Source organism: Cebidichthys violaceus, unplaced genomic scaffold (assembly GCF_023349555.1).
Source record: "Cebidichthys violaceus isolate CVI_PGR_0920_01 unplaced genomic scaffold, fCebVio1.0.p SCAF_17, whole genome shotgun sequence".
Taxonomy (NCBI): Eukaryota; Metazoa; Chordata; class Actinopteri; order Perciformes; family Stichaeidae; genus Cebidichthys; species Cebidichthys violaceus.
In genome coordinates this window covers 4,426,469-4,438,387 of record NW_027176340.1, presented here as the reverse complement: position 1 = coordinate 4,438,387, position 11,919 = coordinate 4,426,469, and the positions used below count along the sequence as shown (strand labels likewise).

General features: G+C 40.8%; 2 protein-coding genes across 2 annotated transcripts; one reads left to right on the top strand and one right to left on the bottom strand.

Moving 5' to 3' along the window:
- Positions 1-3,126: 3,126 nt before the first annotated feature.
- On the top strand, positions 3,127-5,831 carry cisha (cytokine inducible SH2-containing protein a). The gene is made up of 3 exons (XM_068712229.1): positions 3,127-3,936; positions 4,535-4,698; positions 4,883-5,831. Exons 1-3 carry the CDS (start codon positions 3,917-3,919, stop codon positions 5,377-5,379), a joined length of 681 nt encoding a protein of 226 aa, XP_068568330.1. The 5' UTR covers positions 3,127-3,916; the 3' UTR covers positions 5,380-5,831.
- On the bottom strand, positions 5,623-11,863 carry hemk1 (HemK methyltransferase family member 1). The gene is made up of 11 exons (XM_068712228.1): positions 11,563-11,863; positions 10,163-10,336; positions 9,972-10,063; positions 9,787-9,880; positions 9,544-9,681; positions 7,834-7,898; positions 7,694-7,743; positions 7,489-7,594; positions 7,167-7,262; positions 6,788-6,898; positions 5,623-6,561 (listed from the first exon to the last, which is right to left on the bottom strand). The coding sequence occupies exons 1-11, from the start codon at positions 11,623-11,625 to the stop codon at positions 6,498-6,500; spliced, it is 1,053 nt and encodes a 350-aa protein (XP_068568329.1). The 5' UTR covers positions 11,626-11,863; the 3' UTR covers positions 5,623-6,497.
- Between the last annotated feature and the right edge of the window lie 56 nt (positions 11,864-11,919).

Genomic DNA, 11,919 nt, shown 5'->3' with positions numbered 1-11,919 from the left:
ACCAAAGCCAGTATGCGTCCTCTGGGGACAGTTCATTTCTGTACTAACTACTGGATATTTCAGTCTAGACCAAAGCAGCAGCCCAACTAGTATGGAAAAAGTCGGTCACATTTGAAACATCGTGCATTATGCAACACCACATTGATCTGCAAATGAAAACAACTAACTACTAGTTGAAATTGTTAAAGTTGACAAAGACTTACTTTGGTGGAGGAGAGCCTTACTCTTGTTCCCTTTGAACAAAGTTCTACTGATCAATAAAGCTCATTTAAGTTGCTAGTTTCAGGCAATTGAAGCTTTTCTCAGAATCCTCTGGAAAACACCCATTTTCTTTCCTCCAATTTGAAAGAGAACAACAGTGATGCATTGTCCCACACATCAATCCACTTAACAATTCTTAGTATGTAGTGTTTTCACAAAAGGAAAAGTATAGGATCAGCTTCAGCTTCAGGAGGATCTTGGAAAACAAAAGAAAGTACACAAAAATGTATATTTTGAAGAAAATCTCATGAAGTTGAAGTGTTTTCTGTAACAAAAAAATGGGAAGGTATTTTACTGTAATATCCGAACAATGGCTTGACTGTGTTAATAATGGAAACAAAACTACCAATCTGGTGGGGAATTACTAGATTTTGCAAAAAAAATTACAATAATAACTTGTTATAGGAAAAATAATAATATGCCTTATCTGTAGGCTATACATTTTGCCACTTGAGAATGTGTGTTTTTAGTTACAAGAGATGTCCGCGTTTATACATGTTAGGAGAAGATCTAGTTGTTGTACTACTTCTTCATTAATACACAATATGTACATGTGGAACACAGAGGACACAAGGCTTTACCAAATAAATGCTGTCTGCTCCACATACTTTTCCAGAGACCTTGTCTGGCTTGCAGAGAAAGTAGTGACTTTGTAATCAAATCCATAATATTTACTGTAAAACTCACAGCAGTAAAAAGCAAAGCCAGCAACAAACCTTTGGATAAACATCATAAAACCCATGCTGCTTATTTATTAAGGAATTGTGGACACTAATCATAAGATAACATTTGTTTTAATAAAAAACAATCAATCATGACTGTCTTTGTATAGTTCTCAGTAGTGTAACACAGTTCAAAATAAAAATCCCAGAATGGAGTTTGTTTTGCACACCAATTTAATTTTGTAATAAAGCCAAACATGTGTTCATTGACATTTGTTCATTGACATTAGGCAAATATCAAAGCCTATAATGACATTAAGCTGAGCACACCAAGCGTTTTCATGCAAGTATGGGAAATGCAGTTCAGAGTAGTTCCCAAAAGTCCAGACAAGAGCTGAAATGATATGTCACTTAGTCAACAGATAATAAATTAGCAATACTATGATGATCATTTGATCATTTAAGTCATTTTTAGGGCAAAACTGGCAAAAATGGTCACTGGTTCCTGTTTGATAAATGTGAATATTTACTGCTTAGTCGGACAAAATAAGACACTTATTCTCTGGGAACTTGTGATGGCCATTTTCTTTGATTAATAAAGAAAATTAAATTGTAATGAAAATAGTCATTAGACCATTAGACTTAGTCCAAATATTTTGGATTATCCACGAGTACAATTGACCAAGGATTTGGATTACTGTGTGCAGAGTCTTCTTTTCTCAAATTGGATGTGTTTGGCCATGTCACACTTCGATTAGCTCTGAACACAATGATCTTCTCAGATGTAGTGCTTCAAAACTGTATTGAATTATACTGATATGATCTCAGGACATGGAGCTAGGACAGTTCATAAAGTAAGCTATCGTCCTTTTCATCTTCAAGTTCTTGGTAATTTCCCTGCCTTCCTCATAAAATGTTCTCCAGGAACCAAGCTGTCACCATCTGCAGATGGGCTCAGGAAGCCCGGGACTGAGTCGGACTCTTACACCCTCAGGACAATAATTTACAGTCACACATCCTTGCACAACTCCACTCTTTAAATACACACTTGCCACTTTAATAGCATACCTGTCTTAACGTATACTACTTATTTGTTAATTAGTTTATCATAGTTTATTGTACATTTTCATGTTTTTCTAATTTTTAAATGATGTATTTTACTATTACATTATTGTTACGCACCAATCACCAAGCCAAATGTATTGTATGTGTAACATACTTAGCAGGAAACCGTCCCTTCTCTCTTGGCAAAACTGCATTTTCATAATTCATTATCCATATCTAGACAGCATTCAGTTGGAAATGTTGCCACTGCATCATGCATTCAAACACCACATTCAAAGTTTTTTTTTCTGAAGTATTTCATATCTTTAAATATGGGTTTTCCCCTGTCTGTCCATGTTGCAATGTGCTACACGTGATCGTTGTAAACTGACTGTGCATGCAGCAAGTTCCTCAGGTTTAGCAAAAGAGATAATCTCGTTAGAATAAAGGTGTGGCGCTCGCAAAACATATTTTTTTCAACCGCATCTGACAGAGATAAATACAAGTCCTAAAGACTTCTTAGGAAAAAAGCCGCATTCTAGGGTTTCTTGGAAAAAGGTGTTTGGCTATTCTGGATCAGTAGGTTCTCATATGGCTCTGATTATGATACAGAATAGTTTCATGTGTTTCTTTGATTCCAATCACGTGTGTGTGTGTCTGCCTTCATTGGTTTGCAGCCTTGCGTCTTCCATCAGATCCTCAGATCGTCTGTGTGTTTGTGAGATGGCTCAGACTACTGTTGTATTTTAAAAACTGGAAAAACAATATGGTGTAAATCCAGTCTCAGTATTATGCTCAGCAGCCTTTATTTGGGCGTGTAATCTAAAGAAAAGATAAGATATATATATTTCCGAGATGGATTCCCTAGAAAACAAACGTCAGGAGAGATGATGAACAGAAATACGATTTAACATTCTGAACCTCAGGCAAGACTAACATTAATAAATCGTGAGGAACAAATCGTGAGCAAAATCACATTGTCTGTGGCTTAACAATAGAACCCGTTTTCTCGTTTATTGTCACAAAAACAACTTGTTTTCTGGAGCGTAATTATCTCAGACAAACCTCCGAGAAAACCTCTCGCCGTGTTTTCCACCAGGGTCGAGGGAAATCTATATTACTGGAAACAGCCTGTGTGCATTCCTATTATCTTTAATGTTGAGGCGGCGAATTCCCAGAAAGAAGGCTCTGTCAGGGCCGCCCGGCGGGGCGGAGTCAAGCCCTGCAATTATTCCTGGAAAGCAGATAGGGAGAAGCTGCCGCGCGATTCCTGGGAGCGAGCGCTGGTTCAGCGAAGGCAGGAGCGGTGGGAGAGACGGGTCTCCAAAAAAAAAAAAAAAAAAAAAAAAACGAGCCGACAAAACATGACGGTGCTCGGCGCGGTTTAATCCCGAGAATTGAGCGTAACAAAACAAAAAAAAGCAAAATCCCTTTAACCAGCAAACACGCAGAAAGCAGTCGCCGTCTCTCACGGAGCGAGACAACCGGCGGTGGTCGGTGCGGAATGGGAGTTGGTGCGGCCGATGTGACGTCAGAGCCGCCGGTGCTGTTCTCAGAATAGACTTCTAGGAAACGGCAATTTTTAAAAGCCGAGCTTTTACACTCTGCCCTTCACACACTTGGATCCCATTCTAGTGACAACACACTCCAACCCGCTGCTACGGAGATCTTTGTTCATGTTTATGATAAAATTCATTGTTTTCATTTTTTAACTGAACGTTTTGTATCCAGTGTTTTTGTATCCGGTGTTTTTATATAAACTACAGGAACAAACCCGTACCGGATACACGGTGCTCTTTTATTGTCCGACTCGTATCTCACCGATGTTAACGCTCGTTTTCTCGCTAAGTTGTTTTTTATTTCTTTAGAGCCCAGTCTCTATATGTTTTGCTTAATTTTTGAAGGAGAAATACTGACCGGATCGTAGCCGAGAGGATTCTAGAAATAGTATGATTCTTTGTGTACCGGGGTGAGTTGACTTTTCTTTGTTTCTGCGTGTTCTCTTTTATTGTCTGTGTAAAGAACGTGTCACAAAACCATTGTATCTGTTAAAGTAATGCCCTCTTAATTAGTGTTAATTTATCTTTAAAGTCTTTAAATGAGATTCTTGATTATACATGTTTTTTCTGAGGGTGAGGTCTCTAAATCGAGTCTAACAAATCTAAAGACAAAGGGCTTTTTCACTGAGGAAAAAAAATAATTAGAAACATACTAATAAAAGTAATTATACTGTACTTTTTGTATTTAACCTTCGTTTGAGCCTGACTGTGGTCACATTGATCATTTAAAGTGTCTTTGCCATCAATAAAAGACAAAACACAAGTAACACAAAATATGACACAAAATCTACGTAAAATAAAAATGTGATTAGAAAATTGTAAATAAGACCAAATAAGACTTTGTGTGGTTCTCAAGTTTAAACTGGATAGTGAAGTGAACGTCTTCCTCTTCTCCTAATTTAGCAATAAACACTGAACTGCTAGTATGACGTGGATCTTGCATTGATATGGAAGAGGAAAGCCTGCTGTGACATGTTTTTAAAAACATATTTTCCATCTGATTTTCAGTCCGAGTGCTTGTCTGCCCACTGCTCCGTCCACTGAAACCCCGCGGGGTATGCGGGCAGGAACCGTACCTTCCACCCCATGCCTTCAAAGCACCCCTCCACTATGGGACCCCACAAAGGACCTGCGGGCAATCGCAAGCAACTTCTGCTATCTAGAAAATTCAGGTACATTAAAAAAAAAAAATGCTACGATTCTTTAAAATTCACAAACTGGCACATTTGATCTTCTGCTGTAAAGAGATTTGGTTAAATGGCTTAATGGTGGACTGTTAACTGTAAAATAAAGCGCAGGACAGTGAAAAGAACAGAGTGTTCGGAGTGACTAACAATTAGGAATCTGTGTGTGTAGGATGGTACTGGGGAGCTGTAACTGCAGCTCAGGCCCACGCTGCACTTCAAGAGGCATCTGAAGGAGCGTTCCTGGTGCGAGACAGCAGCCACCCTCTGTACATGCTGACCCTCTCGGTCAGGACTGCGCGCGGTCCCACCAGTATACGGATCCAGTACAGCTGCGCCCAGTTTTTGCTGGACTCCAGCTCCCCGGCCCGGCCCAGCCTGTCGACCTTCCCCAACGTGCCCAGCCTGGTGCAGCACTACATGGGACCAGGGAGGAAAGCAGAGGAGGGGAAGGTGGTGGAGGACGCGCCTTCAAAACCCTCTCAGCAGACGATTCAGGAGACATCTTTGGTATTAAAACTGAAGCGGGCTGTGTTCAAGCCCCAGGGTCTGCCCTCTTTACAGCACCTCACACGCCTCGTTATTAACAGGAACTCTGACTGCCCCGACCAGCTACCACTCCCGAGGCCTCTGCTGAGCTACATACAGGACTATCCCTTCAAGGTATAAGCGGCCTCTCAAGTCTATTATTACGACATGAAGGAAAAAAGAAACTGTCAAACAGGTCCTGTCCTACAAAGAGTGCTGCGCAAGCAGTTGGAGGCCAGTCCCGAAAATACTGGACACAGGGTCACGTCTTTGCTGAAGAAATGCGCACAAGTTCAGTTAATACTGACGCTCCTGGTTTCAGACTTGATTTGTCGAGGACTGAGTGATGAAGTACCAGACAAGAAAAAGACTTGTGAACAAGCCTCAGTACTGTAATCCTTTATTTCATGATGGATGTGGAAATTGTCCATACCTGTATTACCATAATCAGTTCTGGAAGTACATACTGTTCCTAAGAGGTACACTGATTCCATTGAGACATCTTTTATGCCATTTTATTTTTCTCAGTAAAACATTTTTTCTACTTTTCACATGTGTACATTTTTATATTAAAAGAATCAATCGGAGTCCAACTTGCTGTATTTAAAAATCATTTTCTCTTTTCAACTGGCAGTGTTACTCACAGGATAAAGAGAAGTACTGTTTATCATCATCATCATCATCATCTTTATTTACCGGCACATGATGACTTGCTCTTGTGACACTTGTTACGAAATATTTTCTGCTTCAAATCACCTTTGAAACACAAAGACTTTGAGCTTTAAGTGTGCAAGAGATGCGGATTGTGTGAGGAAGTAAAGGCCACATTGTGTCTGTGTGTGTGTGTGTGTGTGTGTGTGTTTTTGCTCAACAATGCGTGCAGCCTGCATCTGACTCAGCGAGTGGACGAGCGAAGGGGAGGACCATTCATCAGCGGATTCACAGAACTGCTGAATGCTTCCTGGGAGGAGGGTGAGATTCTGAGAGGGAGGGTTCTAAGAAAAGCCTCAGTAATTACCTTCAGCTTTCAGCCTGCTTCTGTGCCACCTCGCACACAGTTTTTATTGTGGCGCAGGATGTGGTCCCAAATGTTGCAGATTAAAAGTGCAACGGTGACATGAAAACGATTTGAGCCTCTGCAAATGGTGCATTTTGAGTAATGAAGTCGGTGCGAGCGCGTGCTCGGCGGCTCAGTGGGGGCAGGGGAGCTGAAGCTGTGGTGACCTGGGCTAAAGCCAGCGTAATAGGATCTCAGTTTCTCAATCCAGATCCAGCTTGTGGTCCTTGTTTGACTTCTCTTTCCGAAGGATGCAAAATCGTGGCCTAAGAAACAAAAAATCAAACGCACTCCGAATTTGGGCCTGAAATGCAAAACTAGCACAAACTGTGCATTCAGCTTAATCATGTGGTTAAGAGAAGCGTTTAAAATGATGGCCTCGTACTTTAAATCCAAAACAGTGATGTGGAGCACATTAGCATAAAGGTACAGTAGGTTAAATGATGACAATATGGCGGAAGACATAAAGGCGGAGATGCTCTCTAAACAGACCTGCCGGTGATGTCGTGCCGCGTCTCCACGTAACGCATCTCTTCCACGTTCGCCTCCACCCACCGGCGAATGAGCGGGGGGTGTCTGGGATCCACCTCCAAGTAAACACGTCTGTTTTTCACCAGAAAGAGAGCACATAATGGATTACGGTGTATTATGAACAGGACAGAATTAATTGAAGCAACGGTGGCATGTCACTGGAACCGTTTTCACGGGAAGTCTTTTAAAAAGCCGAACCCATTAAGGAGGCAACGTGATACGTGTGTTTTCCTCTGTGTTGTGACAAGCCACAGCCAGTGGGAATTAAACCCAGGTGTGTGTGTGTGTGTGTGTGTGTGTGTGTGTGTGTGTGTGTGTGTCGGGCAGTGGAGTTTCTCACCCATGATTTGATAGAATCTGAGGAGCCAGAGTCAAAATCTGTTTGATTACTTTCAGGCCATCGTTACCTCCATCTAAAGCAGCATGGTCTTCAAACCTGGGCCCACAGTAATCCATAAATCACTTAAATACATCCATTTGAGTCACATATCCCCCCCCCCCCCCACAAAAAAAAAAAATTACATTCCTAAAGGACACCTAATGCACAGATGAAAATTCATTTTTGATATTTTATGCGTTTTCAAAAAGGTCTGACATACAATTTTGCTTAAACATGTATTTACTTTTTAAATTAATGAGTAAGCTGATTGTGTTTTAGTCACCGAAATATTTCAGGTTCCAACGTGGTCATATCCTCTGAGAACAGGTACGGGGGATTACTGACCAAAGTTGAGACATGGCGACAAAGGCTTAACACAGTTTCTGCATCTGCCAAAAACACAAAACACGACTTATTTGAATTTTTTTTATCAGCAATATGTTGAGGTGCATTTTTCTGTCTATCTGCAAAGCATTGCTTTCACTCACCTTTCAGTACGTCTAAATGATGAACCTGTAACCTGTCCTGAAGCCCCAACCTGCAGGAAAAAAAAAAATCTTTTAACCACAATAAAAGTAAATCAATAAGGACATTTACAACTTGCTTACGTGTGCTACATTACAATTACCGTAACGCATTCTCTCCCGTTAAATCCACAGCATCCTGGCTTTGATCCAGAGCAGTAACTTTAAGCTTGTGAAAGAGAAACAAACACGGCAATTAAAAGTGATGTTTACCGTTTGGAAACTTCCCCAGGGAAAATAATCTATTCTCTGGAAGACAGTTTTACAATCTGTTAACAGTGTGGCAACAAAAATAAACAGACTTATGCTAAACTTATGACAGGATGGCGGAAAGCTTGTTTGGTTCAGCGGCGAGCTGGAAGTACTGTGCTTTCAGAGTACAGTGTATTCTACTGCAGCGCTCTTTTACTGAGCCATGTGTATCTTTTCTACAGCTGTGACTAATGGCTTTTTGTCCTTTTCAATTAACCTACTGATTTTTAAATCATACTATAAAACTATTCTATTAAGTGATGAATTATTTAGTCCTTAAAATGTCAAAATTGACACATGGCCGTCACCTATAACCAAAACAGAAGTCTAAAACCCACAGAGTTAAGTATTATCTTATAAGGATAGGAAACTGACAAACTACTTTGATACCAGCCAGTGTTTAGTTCTTTACTTATCACAATAGGGACAAATTAATTCTCTCTGAACCTACTTAACTAACTTATCATCTCAGTACAAAACAAGACAAAGAGTCTACAGCCATGCTAAATGTTGGAACTCCAGATTTGACACATTAAAGTCCGTTTACAGGCCTTGAGAAGTACTATATGTGAAACATTGGCGTAATGCCTTTCATGGCTACAGAGTCTAACCATTTGAAAATGGAAACACATCTGGGGGTGTGGCGTTACAAAGAAGTGAGCTCAGCTTACTCTGAAGCCCGCTCCTCGCCTCTGCTTGAGCCTCGAGGCTAATCATGACACATAACAAATCTCCAGCTGGAATGCTGGTGCTCCTGTTGCACTCTGGGTAATGTAGGCGCCATGTTTTAACAAGGAAATATAATGCATGGAAGAAACAAAAGACATCTTGACAATGTTATAAGAGTGCAAAGTTAAACTGGACTCTTTTAATGTCAGCGTTGCAAAATGCTCACAATGGCAATGCTATCATGCTAATGATTAGCAGGTGTCATATTTAACATGTTCTTAAACTAAACTAAATCTTAGTTTCGTGTGTTAGCATGCTAACATACTAAACTAAATCTTAGTTTCGTGTGTTAGCATGCTAACATTTGCTAACTATAACTAAACACAAAGTACACCTGAGGCTCATTAGTTTTGCAAGTATCAGGCACCCGATTAAATGTCAAGAGATCACCAGAGTTATTCAGGTTCATCCTGAGGGGACCATGAATGCCTGTACCAAATTTGATGGAAATCCATTGAATAGTTGTTTTCACTCAAAACCCGGAATGTCAACCTCAACGTGTCACTAGCTGAAAAGTCATGAACAACAAACTCATTCGGATAATTCATCTGCGGACCGTTAAATACAAAATGTGGTACATCTTTCAGACGCTGAGATGGTGAAAAGTGAAATATTTGACCTGCTGGTGGCGCTAGAGGAAAAGTCAGGGGATCCCCTATGTCCAGCAGGCATTTTCCTCTGGGGACCATGAACGCATGTACCGAAATCCACGGCAATCCATGCAATAGATTATTCAGCTTGATTCAATGTGTTGGACCGACACTGCCGTTCCTAGAGGCTAGCGTGGCTAAAAAAAACAAAAAACGATTTGTTACAATAAACACAAACCTAACCTGAGGCAGACTCTTCAGCAGACTAAGAGAAATGGCACCAGAGCCACATCCCACTTCCAAGCATGTATGCTGGGCGTCTGCACCAACTCCAGTCCCGGGATTCATCTTCAGATCAGCGAGCACGAGTTCAACCAACTCCTGCACCAACGCACAGAGAAAACACTGCTCTGGTCACGTGTGATTGGTCAATGGGATTTCACTGTACGTCGTGCGTATGTGCGGCACGCTGTTCTCCTGTCAAACCTCGGTTTCGGGTCTCGGTATGAACACAGGAGGTCTCATCTTCAGTGTCAGATCTCTGAAGTCCCACTCCTCAATCACATACTGCACAGGCATTCTGCGTCGAACACACACATTTATGAGTATTCTCAGGGAAGAAAAACATCTGAATACGTATTTATATGGAGGTGTACATAGAAACTTTATACCTGGATAGGCGTCTAGAGCAGAGCTTCCATATCTGCTCTGTTTTTTCTGGGCTTAGAAACTCTGATAACTTCTCCTGCTCAAGACTTTCTATCTGGATACGTCATGTGAGAAAAGGAAGGCATGTTGTGAAATGTTAATGTGTCAATTCAGACATGAGGCGTTGTTGAAAGAGCTAAAAATGTCCACTCACAGTTTTAGCGCCGAGCAGGTAAGCGACAATGTAAAGGCTGGAGTGGTCAGGCTCCATCACGCCTCTCTCCGCGAAGTGATTCTTCCATAAATCCACCGCCTGAAGTGCTGTGATCCGGCCTGCAGGTATGGCCGGAGTGCTGCATGTACGCACCACATGGGAGCCCCAAAGTCCCTAAAAGATTAAAGATAAATAAACACAAATACACAGCTATCCTGCATTCCAGCTGGTTTAACAGGAACTTGTTGATTTCCTTGTTGTGACTCCTCCTTGAGGGAATTCCCTATCGCCATTTAAGTGAAATATAGGAATTGCAGATCAAATCAATTATGTGAGATTATTAGATACACTAATATATAATGCAATCCAGTCCAAGACTGCATGATTCCCAGTAGTGTTTCTATTTATGTGTCTCTCATGTACTAAATGGATTTCTGTAAAATGACAGGAAAACTAAGATGAATTGGTTCGAGTGAGCCTACAAAATATTTGTGGCCCAGAGCTTCTTCATCATTAAAAACAGAATACCTGTCACAACTCCAGCCAGCTCCTGACATTCACGCTTCCATCATCTGACCTTCCCTGCTCGCATATATATATAAACCATGTTAGAGTTTATTGCTTTGACAGTTGCTACTTTTGGGTTTATGAACCATTATGATACCTCTGGGTTTCGACTGTTAGTCAAAGTAAATAATCAATTTTGAGACATATCACTAAGTTCCATTAACTTGAGGTGGGCATTTGTAATAGATTTATTAAATCTAATGTATTGATTAATCAATATTGAAGAGTCAGTTGTAGTTCTATAGTAGTAATAGCCCCTCCTTCACTTAGTTTTATTTTGGTGATAAAGTCTGTTAGTGTGACATTTTACCCAGATTTGATCTAGATTGTAAACCTTCTGAAGCTTAAATGGTTCAGAACCAATTAGAGACTGAAATTGAATAGAAATTGAAAATGCCAGACCCATATTCAGTAAGACAAATTGCAATAGGCCACACAAACACACACACACACACACACACACACACACACACACACACACACACACACACACACACACACACATAAAATCCATTCAAATGTAAATGCACATCAACCAAAATATGTCTCAATAAATGAACAAACGAGTATGATGACTCTGCTTACATGTGCACTAGTTTGTAAGTTCAGTTGTGTAATAATTTACCTATTAGCGCTTAAAGTTTAGTAATAACAGTTATTCATTAATAATAGTAAGCATTTATCTTGAATTTCATACTTGTCCCTTTCATGTAACGTATGTATGTATGTATGCATTTTAACAGCCTGCTTAACTTCCCTGTGCTTGAAGCAGAGTCCATCGTTACCGAGAGGACCCCCTGAAAACAACAACAAAAATCAATTTGACAGTTTACCTTTGGTCCAACAATCCTGCAGCCAAGGCTTCGGTAGCCTGCACTCAGAGACGTCCTCCACATGATCAACCTAAACGAACACACCTTTTACATCATTATCCATTCTATGTTAGTGTAGCCATCCGCTGTAACGTCACCCTCTGCATCCTTTAGGTATCCTGTTGTCCTAACTATGACACTTTCTCGGTCATGTGTACCATTTGAACCGCACTATATGGACATTAAGCTACATTTTCTGTAGCCCATGGCAAGCTAGTTTATTCTGTCGATAGTGTTTCCTACACATGGCGCAACTCTTCAACTGTTGACATAACGCCAGTCTGCACACGCTGCGCACACACTGCGCAGCACTGACCC